At 42.0% G+C, this 24,742-nt stretch overlaps 1 protein-coding gene across 2 annotated transcripts in view; it reads right to left on the reverse strand.

Annotated features, from left to right (window-relative positions):
- Positions 1–11,146: 11,146 nt before the first annotated feature.
- The window catches only part of C5 (complement C5), a 79,241-nt gene continuing 65,645 nt past the window's right edge, over positions 11,147–24,742 (reverse strand). For both annotated transcript variants that reach the window (XM_059925511.1, XM_059925510.1), the window contains exons 34-41: positions 23,055–23,157; positions 22,615–22,689; positions 22,393–22,498; positions 21,210–21,293; positions 20,199–20,288; positions 17,892–17,975; positions 12,239–12,377; positions 11,147–11,674 (exon numbers count right to left, since the gene is read on the reverse strand). In XM_059925511.1, coding sequence (XP_059781494.1) covers positions 11,536–11,674; positions 12,239–12,377; positions 17,892–17,975; positions 20,199–20,288; positions 21,210–21,293; positions 22,393–22,498; positions 22,615–22,689; positions 23,055–23,157 — 820 coding nt within the window. In that variant the 3' untranslated portion in view covers positions 11,147–11,535. The remainder of the gene's footprint in view (positions 11,675–12,238; positions 12,378–17,891; positions 17,976–20,198; positions 20,289–21,209; positions 21,294–22,392; positions 22,499–22,614; positions 22,690–23,054; positions 23,158–24,742) is intronic.

Below are 24,742 nucleotides of genomic sequence, written 5' to 3' on the forward strand. Positions count from 1 at the left end.
CCTTATCTTCTACACGTCTCATTGAAATAAGCCACCCAGGGGTCTCTGTACACAGCTCCCTCTGTTCCCATGCTGGGCATTTGCTCTCATTATTACCTCTCTCTTAAAAGACTTCATTTCAGCTTGTCCAAATCTTAGTCATTCTTTAAGACCCAGCTCAGAACTTGCCTTCTCCATGGAGCATTCTCCACTGTGCCCAAAAGGAACCATCCTGCCTTGTGCTGATGGATGCAGGTGTTAGTCTCCCTAACAGACTGAGACCCTTGAGAAACAGCATTGGACTCATCATTGATCCCCCTATATGGGCACACATGCATGTGTATGTGTGTGTGTGTGTGTGTGTGTGTGTGTGTGTGTGCACCCTTTATACCACCTGGCAGTAGGGTGCTATAGAAAGATCTCGAGACCCTCTGCTCTGTCATTAGGAGATTAGGGTTGAATAAAGATTGAATGTGTTGGAGAGAGCTGCTGTGCTTCCCCCTTCTCAAACCAAGAGAAAAGAACTTCATGGAGTCTACTTAGAGAGCATAATTCGTGTCTACGGTGGTTTGAGATGGGGAGACATAGTAGACTTTCATCTGACAGACACCAGAGAAATTGAAAGGATGAGAGATGGGTGTCATCTTAGACAAATAAGACAAGGAAGAGATAGCACTGCTCAGATCAGCCTGAACTCCCAAAGTTGGTTTGTGCAAAAGATGCTGTTCCCATGGACGAGAAGTGGGCCACACACTGGAAGAACTGATGTGAAGGCCTCTTCGGTCTGTCCAACAGGGGGACAAACTGAAGGTACCGCTGGAATCCTAGGGCTGCAGAAGGGGTGACCAATGGGATACAAGGTAGTGTGATGCTTGTGTAAGGGTGAGAGGTCCTCAGAGCTTGGGAGCAGTGTCTGAAAATTCCATAGATGTGCCCACACGAAAGTAAGCTTTAAAGCCATCTTACAACAGTGCTGTTGAGTAAGAGTTCTCCTGCTCCCCTTTATTGTCTCCTCACTACCAACCCCTTAGCCCTGGAGAGGTCAGAGGCCACAGTTAGCAAACTGGGGAGGGCAGTCTGGGGAAAGAAAAGCAGCTGTCCATGCCCCCATTTCCAGCTATAGGGGTTCCACCTGCAGCAAGCCCTGGTTGGGAGAAAAGATTGAACTTTAAATCAAGTCTGGATTTTGCCTTTTTTTTTGGGCTGTGCTGTGCGGCATGTGGGATTTTACCCCGATCAGGGATCGAATCCCGTGTCCCCTGTAGTTGGAGCGAAGAGTCTTAACCATTGGACCGCCAGGGAAGTCCCTGGATTTTGCTTTTGTATGGGACCGATTTATAAAATAGAATTTGTTTGGTGACTGAAGTGGTCACAGGAGTTTTTATGTCCTGAGAATGATCAGATGATCAGAAAAATCACAGGAAGCTTGAGTTTTCATCAAAGGTCAGAAAAAGGGCTTCTCTCCCTTTCCTCTGAACAAATATTTAGAGGGGGTTGGGAGACAAATTAAAGTTGATTTATGATTATACACTTCAAGTCTTATTTACTCAGTGTATTGATTATATTTGCTACTGTAAAATGGGTCTTCCATCACATTTTTCCAATTTGTGGTGTTTGCTTCCGTCACTTCTTCCAAAGAATTAAGTACCTGTGCTCCCCTCACTTAACCATCACCTGAACGTTCAGCTGTGCTTCAGGCTTCAGGTCCCTACCTGCTGGGGATTTGAAGGAGCCTCACATGCACAGGTCGAGGGACTCAATATCCATGTGCCTTCACTGCTAGTTCCTGTGTGAATCAGATTCTTCACGTGGCTGGCTTCTCTCATGTGTCTGTGTTCTCCACTCTGTGTGTCTCTGTCTCTGCGTCTAAATTTCCCTCTTCTTATAAGGACACCCGTCACATTAGAGTAAGGACCCACCCTACTCCAGTATGACTTCATCTTACCTTGACTAATTACACCTGCAACGACCCTATTTCCAAATAAGGTCACATTCTGAGATGCTGGGGGGTAGGATTTCAACATATCTTTTAGGGGGAACACAGTTCAAACCATAACATCTTCCTTTCTTATTTTCCTAAATTTGCAACTTCTCCTGCTTTCTCCAGCCGTATAAATAGCACCTGCAGCAGCTCGAGCCAAGAATCCATGAGTAAACCTTGAGTCCTTCGCCTTCATCACCCCCATCCCAATTCCTTCAGCAAACCCTTTCAGCCCTACCTCCAAAAATATCCTGAATCCATTCATGTCTCTTCGTCTCCATTTCTACCATTCTAGTTCAAGCTACAATCACTTCTTGCCAAGACAGCTGCAATAGCTCCCAACTGGTCTCCCTGCCCCTTTCTTATCTATAATGTGGTCTCACCTGCCTTGCTTAGTACTCTCTACTGAATCAAATCCAAACATTTCATCCATGTTTACAAAATCTTATTGATCTGGCCCCTCCCACTCCTCTGACCTCCTTTCCCATCACTTGCTTTCTTTGATCTAGCCGCATCAGCCTGCTTGCAGTTTCCTGAACCACTGGCCTCCCCTCTGGAATGCTCTCCTCTGGGCCTTGGTATGGCCGCCCCTTCTTGCCTGAGCATCTCATCTTAAATGTCATGTTATTTAGTGACATCTGAGAGACCTTCCCTGACCACCCCATCAAGAGCAGTCACCCAGTTATTCTCAGTTGCAGACCTTTATTTTAATTCCCTGCAGAGAATTTAGTAAATGGATTATTTTTCTCATTTATGTAGATATTTATCGTCTTTCTGCCCATAATCCCTAGGAGAGCAGGGACCCTGTTTGTCTGGATTACACCATCTAGAACTGTGTCTGGCATATAGAAGGAACTCAATAAATATTTACTGAATAAATCATTAATCCTGCAGAGAAGATCTTTGTGTATGAACTTCCCTGCCCCCTCTGCTTTTGAGAATTTATATAAATAATCCATCAGGAGGAGGATTACCGGATCAAGGGATATAAACATATTTTGGCTCTTGAAATGTATTGTCAAATAGGTTTGCAAAGATGTGAGGTCAGTTTTCATCTGTTAGGCAACCTTCTGAATCCCCCGTGCCAAGGTAGTGATTTCTGGTATGTGGAGGAGGGAGGTTGGGAGGGCGTGTGCTAGAAATGGCAGGGGAGTGGGTGCAGGTCAGAGCTGCTGCCTCTGGTGGGTCAGGCCCCGCAGCAGCAGCAGCAGCAGTGACCAGCCAGCTCAGCAGGGCCCTCATCCAGTGCCCGTCTGGAGGGGCAACAGCCTGGTCTTCCAGGCCTGCCTGGGGCAGACAGGGCCTTCTGTTGCATGAACTTGGGTCTGGCTATAGGAGCCAAGGTGGGCAGAAGAGAGCAGTGCCCCTGCTCTTCAGCACAGGGAGGCCATCCTGGAGGCGGGGTTGGGAAGTGGTGAGGGGGTGGGAAGCTGAGGATGCAAAGTGGGGCTTGGACCCGGTTCTGGAGGCCCCTTTGTGGAGGCTATTTCTGGACTGAAGCTTTCCTGCGTAGGACACGGAACACTGGGCGATATGAGTACCTCCATACGTAAACCAACAGGAACAGAGAGACCTGTCTTACGCACTTCCACACACAGCCAGGCCCATGCAGCTGTGCCCTGCCCCCATCTTGTAGAACCGCTACAAGAGCTAAAACAGCAGCTGTGTGTAAGGTGCTCGGAATATGGCATGTGACGGGCATTATCCAAGTGTGGGCCATTATCAGTGTTCACCCATATTCCTCATGGGACTGTAAGCTTCCTGAGGGCAGAGGTCAAATTTGAGGTGGAATTAGTGCTAATGAGTCAGGCTGCCTGAGTTCTAAAGCCCGGCTCCACCACTTATTAGCTGAGTGACTTGGGTAAGTGACTTGGGTTCCTCAGTTTATTCCTCTGTACCAAACTCATGGGGTTGTTTTGTGGATTAATTGAGCCGATGAACGTAAAGAACGTATCACAGTGCCTAACATGTAGCCGGCACTTGGCGAGTAAAAGGATAAATTGATGCCCAGACCTGCTCGGGCCACATTCTACAAAGGCAATTTAGTTTTCTTTTAGCACCTCCTACCTCCTCTTTTTTTCTTAAGACCTCTTTCTCTTTGCTGCCCTGTGTTTCTCTTGTCCCCAGAATTCCTCAGTCTTTTCTGCAACCCATTCCTGAAAGGCCTTGTGCACGACTCTCAACTAAAGTGTTGGCTGTTAAAGGGTTGCTTCCCTTCATGTGAGAATCCCTGACTTTATAGAACAATCTAGAGCCTTGTTAGGTCCAAGAACCAGCAACATAGGCATCAACTGGGAGATGCAGAATCTCTGGCCACCCCAGACCAACAGAATCAGAGCCTGCATTTTCATAAGCTCTAAAACAATACTTCTTAAATTTTAATGTGCCTATGCTTTTCCTGGAGATCTTTTTAGAGTATAGATTTCAGTGCTCCAATTCTAGAGTTTCTGATTCAGTAGGTCTGAGGTGGGGCCCGAGAATGTGCATTTCAGCACTTTGCGAAGCACTGCTCTAAGACTGCCAGCCTACAGGACCAAAGGAATGAAGCTTTAATAGAGAAATTTGAGGCACTAGGGGGAGATTGTTTTTTAGGATAGCAGACACTTTCCTAATCTTTTAAAAGCACACCATGCAGTCTCTGCCTGTGGTATCAGCACAAAGATGCTTTTGATTATTAATGCCATTTCCATATTTGTTCAAAATTCTACAGCTTAAGAGTTCTTTCACTTGTTTGATCTGATTTCATCCTGCAACAACCCTGTATGTTGGGCCCAGAGAAGTTACTACCTCATTTCCAAAAGAGAGAACGGAGGCACAGGGAGCTGTGGGAGTTAGAGATCACAGCCCGCCGGCCGCCACAGGCTGCACTCCCTGAGTGGGCACGTAGGTGTTACTTCTAATCCTTACATCCCTTCACGGCTGCTCATCCTGCGCTCACTGGATAGAGAGGCAAACCGAGAGGCTGGACAAGCTTCAGGAACTTTCCCAAGGTCCCTAACCAGGGCAGGTCTTACTTCTTCCCCTTGTCACTTCCCCATAATAACCACTCCTTTGTCTGTGTCTGTCTTTTACACACACACACACACACACACACAATGTGGCCAAACCGAGGGGCCGTTACAATTTCCACACCCAACATTTCATTACTGAACAGGCCAAAATTTGGCCTTTGCCTTTAGAGGTGAAAGGAGCTGGCAAGAGGAGGATGAATGACTACCAACCCTGCCCCAAGGCCCCAGCGGACCCAGGAAACCTCCTCTCTGGTTTCTCCTACCCTGGCCATATCTCATTTCTCTTTCTCTGTTCTCAGAGAATTAGAGTTCAGTCCTGACGCTAATTTCCCAAAGATTCTCTATCTGGAAAAAAATTTATTAAGCCATATAATTCTTTCCTCAGCTCTGATTTCCTTGTCTTAGTCAGCTTCAAACCCCCTTTCCACCCACCCCGACAATGCCAAAACAATACACACACATACACACACACACACACAACTACAGCCAAACACACACACACACAACTACAGCCAAACACACACACACACACACACACACAACTACAGCCAAACAAAAACCACCCTTTCCAGGACAGGTCTGATTTCTCTCATCTCATCTGCTAGCAGTGTTAGCCCTGGGCCCCACCCCTCGGGCTCTGGCCTCTGCCTGTCTGCCCCTAGGCCCAGCTGGTGGGAGCAGACACCAGGCCCTAATATGGGGAAGAGGAGCTTGGCACTCTGCTTCCAGCCCTGATTCCCACATGGGACCCTTGGAGAGTCCCTGCTCTTTCCTGGCCTTTTTCCTCATCTGTGAAACGGGGAGAGTTTGATTAGATGATCTCTAGGGAATCTTTATCTTCAGTATTTTATGATTCTATGTAGGAGGCTCACAAAGGAAAAAAACCTCAACTCTACTGGCAAATTAGAGTCTTTTGAGGGGAGGTAGGAGGACCTGTCAATTCAGAGTTTTACAAATTGTGTTATATCCACGTGGAAGATGATTTCAGGACACATTTTGCAAATCTATGAAATTTCTCTCTGATGCCACCTTCCTTCATTTTCCTACACCAACGCCAGTGTTCCCACTGCCCCAGTACCTGTCCCCAGAGCCCTCGTCGGCCTCACTCTGCCTCACCTGTGGTCCTAGCACAGGGACAGCTTAGAGAGCATATAATGAACACACTCATTGCTGAGGCCTAAGGAGGCAGAGACTTTGCTAGGATTACACGATGACCATATTCCTGCCCTTTCCGTGTGTGAGAAGGCGGTCAGCTCAGACGCTGAAGCATGGCTGCCGGAGCCCAAAAGATGCACATTTGAGTTGCGGCCCTACTGCTCATGAAGGTATGAGACCTGGGGCAAATTGCTTTGCCTCCCGGGGCCTCAGCTGCTTCCTTCCTTACAGTAAGGATGATGACAATCATCACAGGATGGGTGTGATATGCCAACAGAACACTCCACGAAAGGCAATCAGCATGATGCCAGGCAACAACTTTGTTGAATTCATCACTTAACATGTGCCAGGGCTGTATTATTAACAACGGCAAGTTACACGTATCGTGCCAGGCCCTGTGCTCATCACTTTATGTGCATGACCTGTGTTATCTCATTTAAGTCTCACAGAAATCCTCTGAAGTGGGAATTATTTTCAGGTGTGAAAATGGAGGTGTAAGGAAGGAAAGCTGATGTTTTCCTTTCCATTAATGGCCTCTTAGAGTTGCAGGGACACTGGACGTCGTTGGGGCCAACCTCCTACCTTGAAAGCTCCTGCAACATTCCTGGACGGTGGTAGTGATGGGGAACCTGGTCCCTCCTAGAGAGCCTACTCTATCTTTGAACAGCTCTGGCTCTAAGGAAATGCTTCTTTGCAGGGAGCCCAAATTGATTTCTCTGTAACCTCCACTCAACTGCGTGGTGGAAAGAACACTCTGAGCTCAGAGTCAGAGGCCTTGGGCTTGTGTCCCAGCCCTTGCCCTGTGCAGCACTGTGACCACTGGAAGCCGCTCCTCTGGGCCTGCTTTCCCAGGTCCTTCCTGGTTTGGACATTTGAGGATTATATAACTCACGATGGTGTACGTAATACACACATATCTGATTATAATGATGGAAACAGTGAAGGAGTGGACATCATGTTCCAAGGAATGGATTGGTTTCTGCCAACATGTCAGTCAGGGTGGGGACCCTGCCAACCAAGAAGAATCCAGAAGGTTCTTAGAAATGGAGTTCTCATCTTTAACCAAAACCCCGTCCCTTCCTCCCTATTTCCCTCCCCTCTCCTCCCACCCACCACCCTCTCTCCTTCATTTTTTCCTTTCTTCCTCCTGTCTTCCTTTCTTCCTTTCTTTCTGATTCAGAGGCATAAAGGGATATTTTAATCTCCAGTCAAAGTTAAAGATCGTGCCCCTGGTGACACGTTTCTCACATCACATTAAACTCGCAGAATCAGTCTGATTTCAGGAGTAGGGAAAACCTAGGAGGCAGGTTTTCCTCTTTGTATCTCTGAGAACCTCCCAGATTTGGCTGCTAAATTCCCAGCTCTGAGACAGAGGCTTTCAGTCATGAGGTCAATGTGTGCACTTGCAAGTGGCCTCTGAAATAGTATGCAGATTTTTCCATTGTGTGCACATATGTTTGGTTTTTTTTTTAATTTTTTTTTGCGGCACCTCGCGGCATGCGGGATCTTTGTTTCCCAACCAGGGATTGAACCGGCGCCCCCTGCAGTGGAAGCGCAGAGTCTTAACCACTGGACTGCCAGGGTAGTCCCAAGTATGTATTTTCTAGGAAGAAGGGTCTGTGAAAGGGAAGAGTAGCCCTTGACAGCTGGGAGCTAGACTGGGAGCTGGGCCTTAGTGTCCCTTGGAGCTGGCCTGGTTCTCAGAGCCAGGCTGTGGTGTTCTCTGTGTCTGATGTCACAGAACATCGGCATCAGACAAAATGGATCAAGACAAAACAAACAAAAAAAAGAATGCTCCATAATCATGTTTGAGCAGGGAATAAAATAAGAATATAATCTGAAACGCAAGAATGACCAAATATCCCCCTTTCCTGACTAATGTGAGTGACTGTTTCTTCCTTTCCTCCCAGTTAGATAAGAATTGATACATTCAATCACAGGATTGCCTCTGCTTCCTGACAGCATCCATCCCAGAGCAAAGCCCACTTCCCTGAACCACCCCCCCCAAATAATCCATCACAAGCCCTATAACAAGTTCTTTCTAACAATCCTATAACAAGTTCTTTCTACCATCCAATGAGTGAGAAGCTCCATAAACTCAACTTTGTTGAATTACCATCAGCTTTTGCCTGGTTTACTGCAGTAACCTCCTAACTGGTCTATTTTTACCCTTGCCTCATTTTCATTGGAGCAGTAGCATAATCCTTCTAACAGGTAAGACAGACCACGTCACTGCTCTGCTCCAGACCTTGCAGTGACTCCCCTCTTCCTCTGAGTAAAACCAGCACCCTGTCCATGACCTGCACAGTCTTGTCCTGTGACCTCTCTGACCTTGTCTCCACCTACTTCCCCTCTGCTCAGTCTGCACCTGCTACGCCAGCCTCCCTGCTCTTCCCAGAACATACCAGGCGTGCTCCTGTTTTCAGCTCGGGCACTAGGTGCTCCCTCTGCCTGGAACACTCATCCCCCAGATCACCACATGGCTCACTCTTTTACCACCTTCAAATCTTTGCTCGAGTCTCACTTCTCACTGAAGCCCACCTTGACCTGACCACTCTGTTAAGCTGCAACCCCTCTCTCCACCACTCCCAGTCTCCCTCAGTCTGCTCTGCTTTTTCTTTTTCCCACAGCTCTTATGACCTGCTAACATTCAAGGTCAATCCCCTAATTATTGACTTTATTATTTACCGCATGTCTCTGGCTGCTGGAATCTAAGTTCCACAAGGGCAAGGATCTAGGTACCAAGCTCCTAGAACTGGGCCTGACCTGCGATGACCCATCAGTACATATTTGTTGGATGTTGCTGAATAAATTAGCATCACGGGGGCTGGAAAGTAAAACTGAGCATGACTTTGGCTTAGAACTCCTCTGAGAAACAAGGAGTCAAGCTGCCTGCTTTAAGCTTGGCTGGTTGTCAATTCCACATATTTTCTTAAGACAGGGTTTCCTAAACTTCAAGTATGTACATGCCAATGTCATGATTTTTGCCCTAAGAACAACCTATACTTTTATTTACTTAAAAACCTCCTTAAATAGACTTTTTGACAAATAAATTTATTTTCGAAGAGAATTTTATATCATGGCTTTGTTGTGCTCGTTGTATATTTTTCTAATACAAGTTAAAATAAGCATATAACTATTTACCATCTAAATTGTCTTGCTTACCCCCAGTGGAAACCTGCCTTGTGCTTTTTCCTTCAACCAGAAAGACCCTCCTGTCCCTCTCTACCTACCCAAATCCTGCTGTCCATCTCCAGGAAGCCTTTGGAAGCTCCTCCAACTCACATACTCATTCACTTCTCTGAGCTCCCTCCACATTTATAGGAAGAAATACATACCTAACATTTGGGTGCTTACATGCCACGTAGTCTTGTTTTCTGCTTCATAAGATTATAACATTTCTTCTTGGAGCTCTAGATAAAAGAGGCATTAGACTGTTTCAACTCCCTTGTTTCACAGGCCATCAGAAAGGTGAAGAGCCTTGTCCCAAACCCCTGCCAGGGGCACAGCCACACTAGAACCCGGGTCTCCCAATGCCCCACACTCACTGGTGAATCCACAAACACTTGCTGAGTCCCTAGAATGTGTCTGGCATTGTGCCAGGAACAGGAGACAGTGATGAAGAGAAAGGGCCCAGACCTTGCCCACATGGAGCTCACAGGAGAGCCAGGAAGCGGCACACCAAAGAACTATATATGAGTAAATAAATAATCGCAAGCGCCTTGGAAGAGAACTGCAGGGTTGAGGAGGGGCCCTGCTGTGTGGAGGGTCAGGAAAGCCTCACTAAGCAAGTATGTTTAAGTACTTAGGAGTTCGCTGAAGAGGAGCTGGTGGATTTCTCAGGGATCCAGGCTCACTCACAAAGGCCTGCTTTGATGTTTGGAAGCTCAGCTGCATTGTGGGTTAATTAGGCCGCTGTGGCCGACCTATTTGAAACAGTGCTCAAGGAGAAGGCGATGTGATGGCCCAGAGACGCTGGTGCCTCGGGGGTGCTGCAGTGGTCCTACCCACCCTGCTTTCAGCAAGAAGGTGACAGGAGGCACTTCAGGCCTGCTCTAGAGGGGCCCTTCATCCCTCGCTGGCAGAGAGTTTGGGCATATTGGACACACTGGTTGTTTTTGCCAAGGGAGTGCCTACAATGTGAGTTTTGACATTCACAAAAATAAATCCTTAGTTCCTGCAAGTGGAAAATCTTAGTTTAACTTAGGAGGCACACTGCAGGGCCTTGTGTAGTTTCACCTAACTGGTAAGGGGCAGATTTTTCAAAAAGGGAATGCATTTTAGTCACTGTTACCATTTCACCCAGAGTTTATGTTTCCTTGTGATATTTCAGTGGGGCTGGTTAAACTAAATCTAAGAAACTCCACCTGCATCCTGACTTGGTCTTAGGAAATTAAACCCGACGAGCAATGGGATGGGGCAGAGAGGTGGAAGAGGGATGTATTTAGACTGTGAGTGAGCCTTGGGGTTTGCTCTCCCACTCTGCCCCTTACAAGGCTGGGAAAACTGCTTCACTTTTCTGAGCCTCAAAGTCCTCATCTGTAAATGGGGATAATAATAATTCCTGTACCTCGTGAGATTCTGGATACATTAAATGGAAATGTATGTGAGAATTCTTCCATAGAATCTAAAGTGCTGCAAAATGTCACTTAAAAATGAGTCCCCTGTTAGAAATCCTCATTTATAAACCCCCAATGGAGGCTCAGAGACCTGGTTAGGGCTCCTGATTCCCACTAGGTTTCTCTTCATTAGGTTGCTTGCCTTCCAGGAGAACAAGTTCCAGGGGAAATGAGTATGTGCTGGGTGGGTGGGGAGGGGAGTAGAGGGATCCCCATGAGGGTAAGGAGAGGGCAACAGGAGGGGAGGGGGCAACGGCAAGTCTCCTACCTTCTCAGGTTGCTGAGGTCTCTGAGGTGAGGCCTTCTCAGGTCTCCGGGGCTGCTTTCTCTACTTCTCTCAATTTGCCTGTCTTTGTGTGGTTGAAGCTGACCTAGCATAAAATAACACGCTTTTTCGCACATTTTGAAAGCAAAGGCAGGCTTTAATGATCAGTCTTCTGTTCCTTGGTATTTTCTTTCAAGCAAAGGCCATGTTTTTGTAAGATACTACATTTCAATGGGGCTATTCTTTCATCCCCAGCAAACATTCCTGAGTGGTAGGTTTTAGGAGGGTTCCAATTTATTGCTTCTGGTGTCCAATAACCTTGGAATGAGTGTCTGTCTCCATGCCCCCCAAGGACATGTTATTTCAGAGTTACTGCTCTTAAAATCGTTCTCTAATAAAAGCAAGTGTCCCTAATTCTAAGTAGAGTGAGCTCTCCAAATAAGCCCAGCTGTGAACGCTGGAAAAAAAAAAAGGAACAAACTTCAACAGGAGTCCATAGTGAAAACTGGATGCAGCTGACCTTCTTTAGGCGTTTTCACAGCCATTTAAAAAGATGTCTTCAGTAAACTCATCTAGATTCGCTAAAAATGCTTGGCATGATGGACACCCGGTGTCTGTGGGCCAATATTCAATCCAGGTCAAGGAATCTAACGGGTAGATGTACCTGCCAAGAAATAATGCAAACAAAGCATTTGTGATGATGGCCACAGAGAGAGAAGAGCTGAATTCAGTTGAGGCCAGGCTGCTCAGGTGCCCAGGGATCAGGTTGCCGGCCAAATACTTCTGGACCCGTCTCTCCCCAGGAAGGTCCACAAAACCCTGGGGATCATGAGCTGCTTGGGGCTCCCATGGTTAAAGGCAGGAACAGCATCTGTTTCAATGTCTATTTTTAAAAAACAGATAATAAAACGTGTATCCAAACACTGTCCTCTTTAAAACACAACAGCCTAAGAACTTACTGAGGGAACACATGTGGTAAAGGGGGGTCAGTGAGCACCACCAGATTCATTGTCAGACCTGAGCACTCAACTGGTTTATCCTCAGTGCGTCCTTAGCTACCCTGGTGGTTTTGAGGAGCTCTTTGTTTTAAAGTCACATTATTTCATTTATGCTCCTAATGGTTTGCGGGTTAACAGCAGGGCACATAAGAACACGCAGTTATGTTTAAGAATAAATTGCACTCCGTTTTGGAGGGAAGATCAGAGACTCCAAAATATTGGTGACTTACTTGAAACGGAAATTGTATTTTATCTGCAGGGCCTCTTTACCCATAATTAAGTACTGTTTTCCTTCTTCCAGGTCAGCGTTAACACAGGTTGTCTTTTTAATGAAGGTGATTTCAGAGTCTTTCTCAGCAGCAGCTTCTCCTGAGAGACACACAAGTAAGGTTATCACATTCTTGTCACAATGTCAAAATTATTAACTCTTTCGAGCATTCCAGTTCCTCATGGCTATTTATTATTCAGTGTAAATTTCTATTGACAGGCTAATGGCTATAGGCAATGTCCATGTGGTTAAGACTTCGGACTGCAATATTATGACATAGTATGAGTGTGTTTCGTGTTTGGTAATTGCAATCATTGTTGCTTTTGTTGTGGTCATCCATTTACAATGCTTGGTGTCAGTTTATTTATCTCTTGTAAAAATAAAATACAGTGTGTGTGTGTGAAAAAAAAAAAAAAAAAAAGACTTTGGACTCTGGGATTAGGCTCCCCAGGCTAAACCCCAGCTCTGCCACTTCCTGGCTGTGTGACCCCAGACAAATGAAGCTCAGACCCCTCATCCAAAAAATGGGCATCACAGTAAAACCTACCCTGCAGAACTGTTGTGAGATTAAATGGGTTACTATATGAAAAGTGCTTAGAACACAGTAAGCACTATATAAGCGCTTTTCATTATTACTCTTGTAGAACCAGGAATTAAAAGAACCTCTTTAGAGCTGAACAATATTAATCTCCATATGTCACACAGGAAAATAAAAAAGGATTTGGTAGCTGGCAATGGGCAACTCTGTAGAAAAGTGCAAGACATGTGAAAGACTAAAAAATTTTAAGGAGGATAACTTTGGGATTCCCAAAGAACTAGTACGTAGCCAAGAAGCTGACTCTCTGCCTGGAATGCATTCTTCTTCGTGTTGGCCTGTTGAATGTCTACCCATCTTTAAACACATCTTCAGTTCTCACAGTATCCAGTAAACATTCCCTGATGCTCTTTGTCATAAGTATCTGTCTTCCCCTTACTCCATTATACTTGAATTTCTATCATAATGTTTCACTCCACATGCCTGATTCCTCTGCTAGGCTGGAAACTTTTTGAATCCAGGACAGGGAATTCATTGCTATAAATTCAGGACTGATATCCAGTTATTAAACTCTGGCAAAGTCATACTAATTATTAAATCCTCAGGCTTCCCTGGTGGCACAGTGGTTAAGAATCCGCCTGCCAATGCAGGGGACACAGGTTCGAGCCCTGGTCCGGGAAGATCCCACATGTCACGGAGCAACTAAGCCCGTGCGCCACAACTACTGAGCCTGCGTGCCACAACTACTGAAGCCTGTGTGCCTAAAGCCCATGCTCCGCAACAAGAGAAGCCACCGCATTGAGAAGCCCGTGTACCGCAATGAAGAGTAGCCCCACCCGCCGCAACTAGAGAAAGCCCACGTGTAGCAATGAAGACCCAACGCAGCCAAAAATAAATAAATAAAATAAATTAAAGAAAAACATTTTAAAAAATCCTGAAAAAATTCTGAACCTGTTGCTAAATAGCATATAATAGTAATGTATAAATGGTAAACTTTAATTAGTACTATAAATTCTAGTGTACTCATGTTAGTTCAAGCTAATGTTCTTCGGCTCTCCCAGTGACCATTAATACATGACTTCCTGTTGCAGCAACACCTAAACACCCTTCCCAGCACGATTTGCCAAGTCAGCCCCTGTCCTGGTAAGCAGTGTGGCTGCAGGGGGGCTTATTATTTTTTAAAACCTTTTGTTATGGGAAACTTCAAGCATATTCAGAAGGGAGAATAATTAATCAACCTCAGTTTCAACAATCACTCATCTTTTTTTCATTTATACCCTCACCTACTCTATGCATCCTGTGCTTTAGGAGAAACACCAATCATAGGATAATAACATCATTATCCTTGAACCACATAGTTGCCCTTGATTCTAAGTCGTTTAGTTTTTATTTTGGTTTATTGTTAGTGAGCAGCAATTCTTGTGTAAATAGTGTGTGGTGTTTTAATGTTTATATGAATTTAAAATCTATATATATTAAAAACTAACACCCAGAATGACTAGATAACAAAGTATACAAAATTTTCTTAACATTTCCTTTTAACTATCATAAATATGAATCTTCTGAACTGACAGGAGAACAAAGAAGAAATGATATCAATAAAGAACTGCAGGGATTTCCCTGGTGGTGCAGTGGTTAAGAATCTGCCTGCCAATGCAGGGGATATGGGTTCGAGCCCTGGTCCGGTAAGAGTTCACATGCTACAGAGCGGCTAGGCCGGTGTGCCACAACTACTGAAGCCCGCATGCCTAGAGCCCGTGCTCCACAGCAAGAGAGGCCACCGCAACGAGAAGCCTGCGCACCGCGGCGAGGAGTGGGCCCCGCTTGCAGTAACTAGAGAAAGCCCGCATGCAGCAATGAAGACCCAAGGCAGCCAGAAATAAATAAATTAATAAAAAAAGAGAACTGCAGGGACTTCCCTGGTGGTGCAGTGGTTAAGAATCCACCTACCAGTGCAGGGCACACGGGTTCGAATCCTGGTCCAGGAAGATCTCACATGCCACAGAGCAAGTAAGCCCGTGCGCCACAACTACTGAGCCTGCGCTCTAGAGCCCGTGAGTCACAGCTACTGAGCCTGTGTGCTGCAACTACTGAAGACCTCGCTCCTAGAGCCCGTGCTCTGCAAGAAGAGAAGCCACCGCAATGAGAAGCCCGCGCAACGCAATGAAGAGTAGCCCCCGCTTACCACAACTAGAGAAAGCCTGCGCGCAGCAATGAAGACCCAATGCAGCCAAAAAATTTTTAAAAAAACAAACAAAACTGCAGCTTGGGAATCATCTGATGCTGCAGAAAATTCAGAACAGTCTGGAATGTCTTTTGATAGTAGGCAAGAATTGATACAAAATAAGTAATTTGTATTTCTGGAATGAAAAGCACTTGATTATTTCAGTAAAAATAGGAATGGCTTATTATTGCTTGTGATGTGAATGTTGGATGCAAAAAGTGCTTGAAAATTGGGTTGTGAAAAGATCAAAGTGCTAAACGCTTACCTATTTTGTCAGAATGGCAATCGTGTTTCAAATAAGGAACACTTGTGATCATCAATGAGAAAAAAAATAACATCACAAATCAACTTCATACAGTAAAACATTTGAAATAATAAAAATCAGAAAAAACGTTGTCAGAGTATTGATCAAGCAAAGAAAAATTTGGAAACTATTAGAATTTTAAACTCTAGTGTATGGTTAAAAATAATCAAACACCTAGAGGGGTGGGATAGGGAGGGTGGGAGGGAAGGAGATGCAAGAGGGAAGAGATATGGGAACATATGTATATGTATAACTGATTCACTTCGTTATAAAGCAGAAACTAACACACCATTGTAAAGCAATTATACTCCAATAAAGATGTTTAAAAAAAAAAAATCAAACATTTTCAGAGTTGAAATACTTGATAACATTTCCAAAAAAACCAATGTAAACGTATTGCCACAATTTAGATTTATGGTCCTACTTATTGCAAAATTTATATGTACTGAAATGAGAACACAGCTTTTTGAAAAATATGAATAAGGTAATAAAATAAAATTTCAATTATTATTGAGAAAATCAACTATTTAATATAACATGTGTTTTAAATAACTTAAAATGAAAAATTAGAGACTTTGAAGATGGCTTAATGGGTTTTGTTGAACTCAAGGTATTGGAAGGAACAACGGTACAGCATATCAAACTGTTCGAGAAAAAAGGTGTCAATGAGAAATATTTACATGAACACTTTATTGGTGCAAATGTAATGCCAGGGAGAAGTCTGGGGCTTCAGTAAAAATCCTGAAATTTCCAGCTGTTTCAGTTTGACTGAATCACCTATCAAGTGTCTCTGGATAATGCAATCAGAGACACAAATCACTTTAGATATTGTTTTCATAAATTTGATATTCACTACCACATAGCTAATATACACTAGACAGAATTAAGTAATAGTGTGAAGACCTCAGACAACTGCATTAATAAAAATTGGAAAAATATTGGGATTTTGACAGGCAGCCAGTAGTGCTAGAACTGCAAAGGCAGTTTATAAGTCATATCAAGTCTGATAGATTCACTTTGACAGATATAGGAGTAAACATTTAGAAAGTGAATATATATGTGTTTTAGTGATTTGCCTATGATATTCTAGCAATTATGTCAATACTATCTTTATGTATTCAAGAAAAAAATGTTTCAGCTTTAATAAGCTGACAGATTAATGAATGAATGATAAAACTGATCGTAGAAAAATAAGTAAAGGAAATATGAAAATGAAGCAAGAGCTGTTACAAAATGAAGAATCACATGTCGTTTGATATAAAACAAAATAAAATATCAATTTAAGAGAAAAACTAATTGTATGAAAGTGTTTTTGTTTTTAGTGACAAAAGCAAAAAATATAATGAACTTTTAAGTTATGTAAAACCTGTGAATTCTGAAACTTTGTCAATGATGTTTGTAAAACTCTGAGGGTTGACGGGGAATAAAAATTAAGAAAATTAGGAAAATTAAATATGACTTCTCAGTAAATTGTTTTTATAATTTAGCTGATAATAGAGATATATTAAATACATGAAAATGTTAGATGGTATCATAAGGACTAGAAACATTTGAATGTAATTACTGCTAGTTCAGCAGCAACTGAGAAAGTGTTCAGTACCATGCATGATACTGCTGCTATTAGGAGAAATTACTTATTGAGGCTATAGGTCATGTAATGACTATCAGTAGACATGCAATTGGAAAAATTTGATGTGGTTCCTTGTTGTCAAATCGAAGCACAAACAGGGGCCCCCATCCGAGTGAGTGAGTCAAGCAAAATAACACTGACAGTTTCTTAAAAAAAAAAAACCCACAAAACAACAAAAAAACTTACTTGGGGTTAAACATGATTTAATGAATCATTTGTGTTACTATTTACATCATTACAAGCAGTTTGACAGTATTTGTAGCTCAGTTTACTTAAAGAATAAAAGGGAACATATTTTTAAATGTTTTATGTGTTATTTTACATATGAATTTATTTTTTGTATTGGTTACTGAAGCTCACTTATCCTATCAAAACTCACATGGCATCTGAGCCATTTTGCACTTCATAGATGCTCCTAACTGGTTTCCCTGTTTCAACTCTGGTGCCCTCCAATAGAAGCCAGGATGATTTTTAAAACCATACATCATAAAATGTTTCTTGCCTACCTAAAACCGTTTATTAGCTTCCCTTTGAACTTCTAGAATAAAATCCAAATTTCTCACCATGCCTTATAAACCCCTGTATGACCCAGCTCCTGCCCATCTGGTTCCCTCTACTCTGCCCTTTAAGAATGGCTAACTCCTAATATCATCTCCTAAAAGACGCCATCTGCTATCACTCCAAAGGAGTTTCCCCCATTAATTCCGCATCTGTTTCAACTATAATACTTATGATTTATAATTGTTTATTTGTCCATCTCCTTTTTTAAAAAACGTGTCTCCTCAAATAGAATATAAATTTTATGAAGGCAGGACCTATGGCTGTGTTATTCACATTGTATCCTCTGTGTCTAATATAATGCCTGCCACATAGTAAGGACTAAGTATTTGTTGAATGAAAGAATGAATGAATGAATTCTTACCAGCTTTGTAGATATCCAGGAGGGTTGTGGTATACTTAACAAAAGCATTTTCTTCAGTGATGGCTATGATCTTAACTTTATAAGCTGGTTAAAAAAAACACACACATACACAATAATTCATGCTTATTACCACTACTGCTGTGTCCAATAGAAGCCAGAGTCCGTCAAACAAATGAGAAATGAAGCATGGCAAGCTCTTATGGGCACCCTGCAGTAAATCTCATTTCTTCCAAGAAGCCTTCCCAAATATTCCCAGTGTGATTCTACTGGTCATGACTGTAATGACTCACTCTACTTAGAATCACTATCTCTGGTCACTGTTATGGAACAGGCTGGTTAGGATAAGAGCAATATTAAATTAAAAGACAGAAGCACACAAAATCAAACAAAACAAGCCTTAGGTGTAAAGTTCAGATTCGGATCTTTGAGATGAATGGAGTCATGCCTATGGGGCACTTCAAAGAGCCCCTTCCTTCTCTGTCACTCGGGCCTGCCATGTGAGACTCTCTGTTCCCTTGCCTCCATTCTTCAGATACCTCCACTGGCTTTGATCTTTGGTTTTTGATAGGACTCCATTTTCCAACCCATCTTTGCTTGGATCGGCAACTATCTGACATGAAACATTCTCAATCCTGTTTTCTCTTCATTCAGGCATCAATGTTTAACCTATGGTGTGTTTGATCTCAGCTCTGAAATGACCAGCTTGAAGGGACCCATCTCTTCTATATGGCCTGAGAAAAAAATCCTCTTATTTTTGCTTTCGATGGGGTTGAAATGAATGACCTAAAAGTTTTTGTCCATTTTTGAGATCCTAGCTAGCTAGCAAGGCATATAGACGAATGAATGAACTCATTGTGGCAGAACTGAAGGCTGTGTAAGTCAGTAGCTTGAAGACTGTCCTGAATTTCAGATTCTTAAGTATTTATGGTGGATATGGGCAATGTACCTACTGTGGCCATAGGTGGATAGAGGGAATTATTTAATTTTGTTTCTATTCTATTATTCCAGCATTAACCTGTAGCTCCAAAAAAGACAGCTAAGTTTTTTCTTGAATGTAATGAACTAAATCCAGATTGCATTTACTCTCTGTGTTAAAATAGATTTCTTATATTTAAGAGTTAAAATAGTTCTTTTATGGAGGGAAGAAATAACTTGGTTCTTCTAAATTTTAGAAAAAAATTGTTAAAACAATATAGTATTCTCTTCAAGTCTCAATGTATTTTAAAAGTGGCAGTGGGTCTTGGCTGAGTTAGGCAACTTTTAGTATTTTTTAAAAACTCAAGATGAATTTGAAGGAAAGACCATGAGCCATACAAAATTCATTCTTATGGCTGTATTTCCATTCAGAGAATTCAGCGTGATATGATGGAAATAATGCTGGAGACCAGGATGCATCCTAGTTCTATTACTTCTGGCATGACTTTGAGCAAATTATTTGGTCTCCCAGACCCTCACTTTCTTCATTGGTAAAATAAGGATAATTCTCTGTTACCTCCAAGGGGGCTTATGGGACACCAATGAGAAACCATATATGAAAGCAGTTGGTAAACACAAAATGCTACACGAACAGCACTGTTCTTATTTTTTATTTATAAATAACCCCCTACCAATTTTCAAGAAAAGATTTGAACTAGTGTATAATCTGTGTGCTCTCTCTCTCTCTCTCTCTTTCTCTATTAATAAAGCCACAAATAAACATTAGAAATTATGGACAGAAAATAAAGGATCTAATTCTATGAGGAATTTGAGACAAGACTACAACTGTACTTGGGCATTTGATTTAGCTCTGAGGTCTGGACAACAAGAAGGAGATGCTCCTTTTGAAATGGAGAGAGTCTCAAACATGGATTGCGACTGTGCATATATTAAAAATTATTTAGTACTGATATTTTTACCTTGTCTTTGGAGGGATTTGGAAAGCACCCAGACCCCCGAACCATCTTTGTCTCTGTTTCTGCTCAATTGACTGGAAGAATGCAGTAGTGAAATCTTATGCCTCTGTGGCTTCTCAAATATTCTCTTTGAATATGTTTTAGCACCTTTAATTCAATGGGGTCGGTTGGAATAAAGTGTCTTGGCTGCATGTGCACCTCACTCCTATCATTTTTAATGAAAATCCTATTTCTTTGCTGAAGGATAAATAACTTTTCATGTTAATGCTGAAAATTGATGACATTTTCCTTCAAGGGAACATGTGGAATGTTGTATCTATATAATCACTGTGTAAAGTTGTAGATCTTCCTAACTGATCATGTTTTCATAAAATGTCATGTTTAATGAAACTATACATTGAACTTTTGAACCTACCATATGCAATCTCTGGTTTACATGCTGTTTCTTTTCTAGTAGCAGCAGAGATTGTCAGATCCAGTTCTGCCTGCATTTGTCCACAGTCAGCTGGATTTTGTGAAAAACAGTACAAGTTAGGTTAATGTAAGGAACAGACAGCTTTGGGAGTAAACACAGTTCTTTCTCATCAGCCCTGAGACAATCTAATATAATCTTACAAATACCAGATTCCTAAGACCTGTCCATTTTCTCCTCTTCCATAAAGTGAAACAGTATGTAAAGCAAAAACAAAACAAAACAAAGAAAAACAAAATCTTGAACAAGAGACTTATTCTTAGAATGGGTAGTCACTCCACATTCAGCTCTTTAGAAATATATATGCTTCATTGAAGAAAGGAAGAAATTTTTCCATTTTGAGTATAATCAAAAGTCCCTTGAAGGAACCAAATTGATGAGTTGACTGACTTACAGCTCTAAGATGGAGCAATAAGTACCTAAGAAATGTATAGATTTTAAGGATTTTGAAAAACAAAATAAAACCAAAATGAACCCAGACCCTCATGGAGTCAATTGCTGATTATTGGTGAGCTCTGGGTCTTTTCCTTGGCCAACAAGGCTGCCTTGATAGATGAAAGACTGAATGGAGAATGTCACTATCTGGGAAGGACAAGGGGAAAGAAAGAGGAGCTAGTGGCTCAGTCTGGAGCCTCTGTTCTCTTAGGCTATGGTCCTATTACACTAAAAAGACCAGGTGAAAAGTAACAATTTCACATCATGTTATCCGTCTGATATCCAACAACCATCTGGATGGTATTTCTCTGCCTCTGTACAGTAGGAACTATCGGGTTGTCCCAGAGCTGTCGAGAAGTAGCTGTACAGTGTTCAAGGAATGAGCTTTCAATCAGATGAGATTACATTTCTACTTCTGAGAAATGACAGTTTGTCAAACAGCTTCCCCCAGATTAGTCCCAGATTATGAGTGGCTGCTTTAAACAAGCATGCAGCCTAAACACATTAAACAAAGTTTACCTTCGACACATTTGCACATTACTCCTTCACAGACTTTCTGAAGTTTGGTATGGGACGTGCTATAAAACATGGTGCACTGTTTATCTGCAGCAATGAAAGTGCAGTTAGAAGAGGTGGCCTGATGAACGCACAACAATTTACCCCATCAATGAGTCTCTCCCACGAGACCTTGGAGATCACCTATTCTAAGCCCTCTTTTTGTAGCTGAGGCCCAAGGAAGTTAAATTATGAATTGCCTGTCCTAACATGGGCCCCTTTACCCTCAAAATATTCTCCCTTTCTGTGCTTGAAATTTTACTCTTCAATATTCATTTCTTAGAATGAAAATATTTGGTGCTTCAATGAATGAGAGGAAAAAAATTATGTTACATGAGAGTCTATTGAAAGAATTGTAATTGGTAATTATTTAGGCTGGAGAAGAAAAGAAACTATATATTTACATAGTTTTGGGGTTTTTTTTCTGTCACTCAAGGAGAAGAGAGGCTAACTATGTTCTATATGATTTCCGAAGTAAAACTAGATTGAATGGGTCTCAGAGTTTGCTTCACTTTAAGAATTTTGCAACAAGTAGAACTGTCCAAAGTGAAGTCTTCTGTCTTGTGAACCAAAGTGCTCTCCAATCACTTAATATTCTCAGAAGTGGCTGAATGATCAAACGTGGGGGTCATTCATTCGACATTTATCAATACACATTATGTACCTGACACTGTGCTAGGGGCACAAGGATGAAAACATTCTGTCTGGGGTTGTGGAGAAACCAGTAATAACAATGCAATGTGGCAACTGCTATAATAGAGCTCTCTGCAAAATGTGATGAGATTATAGGTGGAGAAGAAGTTGATTCTGGGAGGATTAAAGAAATAGTAGGGTGAGTGGGCATCTCTAAAAAGGAGAGATGCAATGAATAGTAAATCTGAACATCAAAGATAAACTTGAGGCAAAGAATTTAAGTTGGGAGCAGTCTAATCCAGTTATTCTAAACATGAAGAAACTGAGGACCAGAGAGGTGAGATGATTTGTTCAATGTCACACAGCAGTTGTTTGCCCAAGTGGGGAATGTTTGTGAGGAATGAGCCCTGGGAGAGGCGATATATAAAATCTGCAGGCCTCTAGTGCATTTCTACAGGTTCCATAATGAATACAAAGCAGTCCTCTGAAGAAACTTTAGAGTAGAGTTGATTACCTGGTCTGTGGTACTCATACACTGTGAAAGTAGTAGGACTCAGGAACCCAACTTGAAAAAGTTCAACTATCCGGAATCGAACACAAAGGAACTCATTGGCAGGAATCTGTTTGACAAATTCAAGGTTTAAGAAAATCATGGGAGAGGAGAGACTCATAATATTTTAGGCTGCAAATTTTGAATAGTAATAATAAATGAAGAATGGTGAGAGGTGGAACCTACCGAATTCAGTTGCAGAATAACATGTCCATCTTTGATTTCATAATCAGTTAATAGTTGATCAACCCTTTCCACAAGCTAAGGGAACAAAGAGGAAAGCTCAAATTTAATTTCATGGACTTTTTGTTTAAATGCATTCACCCAGTGATGGAATGTTAGGTCACGGGGATGTAATCCACTATTTAAAGACATTGAAGAGCAGCTCCTCCCTTGAAAAAGTCTGAACATGTCATCATATGCACTCACATTTTTCAGACCATGCAATTATATGTCCCTATTTCACTTTGAAAAATAAAAACTTAGGTAGATTGTTGGTTTGAAAAGAATATTCTGGCTGAGTCTATGAAAGTGACTATTAGAAGGAATGGAAATAGCTTTGTTTGTAAAATAATGCAATAAATAAAAGCAAGTATCCATAACAATATATAAAAGAAAACATTTACAGCTTTTAAGTCTTCTGGGTTTGCATTGACTCCAGTAGGCAAAGAGATATCCATCACTGCATGGGAGGACCCAGATGATGATTCTTGACTGCTGAGCTTGTAGCTAAAATAAATTAGAGATTAGGAAATGAAATAAATAAATGGATAAGATTCTTTAAGAAAAGCCCCTGTTCCTTGGTAGGCTTTAACTTTCTAATTTGAGTCTCCAGTTATTTGCTTCTTTACAATATATGTGTTGCAATCTCTGAACTTTAGAGATGCAAGAGATTTCTGAGTCATCTATTCCAACTCTTCACTCACTTGACCGGTAATCTCAATGGACCCCCATTCTGGGGTTGGAAGAGATCATAAAAGCCATTCAGTCCAAGCTCCTAATTAGCTAGTTGAGGAAACCGAGGATGAGATAAGGTACTTGTTCAAGCTCACATGACTAGTTCACCTCAGAGCTGCATGAGTCTCTTGATTCTCATCCTAGTTCTTTTTCTAACGGAGAATATTCAAAGAAGAAAATTAATTGTATATTGGAAAGAAACTCAATAAGCATGTTCAGGAAAAGACTGGAAGGAAACACACTAAAATGTTAGCAGCTACTTTCTCTGGATGATGAGATTATACGTGATTATCTCTTTTCCATGCTTTTCTCTATTTTCTAAAATTTTCATAATAGATATTTTATTTAAAAAAATGTTTCAAGGACTATCCTTCGTCTAGGAATTGTGCTTGTGGGGAAGCTGAGGAGAAAGGCAAAGGGGGTAAGATGGGAGATTTGGTTTGTTTTGTTTTTGTTTTTCTGGTATGAGAGAAAAGAATACTGAAATTCCCATTTCAGTAAATTCCCAAATCAGGAAATTTGGGTTTTATCCCAGTTCTGCTGAGAGTTTTCCCCAAATTATTTTCCCTTTCTAGAGCTCATTTTCTTTTTTGTAAAATTAACTGTGAAGAAGTATAAACTCGTGTTTTAAATTTATCTTTATAATTCCAAGGCTTCATCTTGAGAGGCAGAGAGGCCTGTTGCTACAATTAAGCAAAGTTAGAATACTTAAAAGAGGAGCAGGTTGGTGGGGTAAGGACTGGATGGGAGTGTGGTTCTGCAAAGGTTGAGTTTTAGATTCCAGCCTCACCTTATCATGTGGGAGAGGCAGCCGGACATTTGAGAGGGGAGCTTGGGAGAGCAGTTGGGATTAAAGGAAGAGCCTGGTGAGACAGCTTCATAAAGGGGAAAATGAACTGATCTCACCCAAAGGAATAAATATGAGTGCAATGGGAGGTATTATTTGCATTAGTGAGGTGGCAAGGGACCTCTTTTCCCCAATCATATCTTATTGAACATATATAAAGCAGACCCTACTAGAAGTTTTAGATGTCATATTTACCATAAAAATTTAAGTATTATAAAATTTCTGGCTTATAAAAATTTAACCCCATTCTTCACCAAATTAACAATTTAGAACAAAATATAAGGCAACTTGGAACTGAAATGTGACATCTAGCATCTCCCTAATTGGATGGGTGAGTGTCACCAGAAGCAGAGAGCTCTGGCTCACAGATGCAAATACTCTGTCAACATGATGGAAAAGGGCCTCCTGAGTGAAGAGTGTCTATGAAAAGTTGCTGGAGCCTTGATGACTGGTTGCCATGGTGACTGTTTCAACCGTGGAACAGAAACCTTCCTTTCAAGAAGCCCTTTG

This window comes from Balaenoptera ricei, chromosome 6 (assembly GCF_028023285.1).
Source record: "Balaenoptera ricei isolate mBalRic1 chromosome 6, mBalRic1.hap2, whole genome shotgun sequence".
NCBI classification, from domain to species: Eukaryota; Metazoa; Chordata; class Mammalia; order Artiodactyla; family Balaenopteridae; genus Balaenoptera; species Balaenoptera ricei.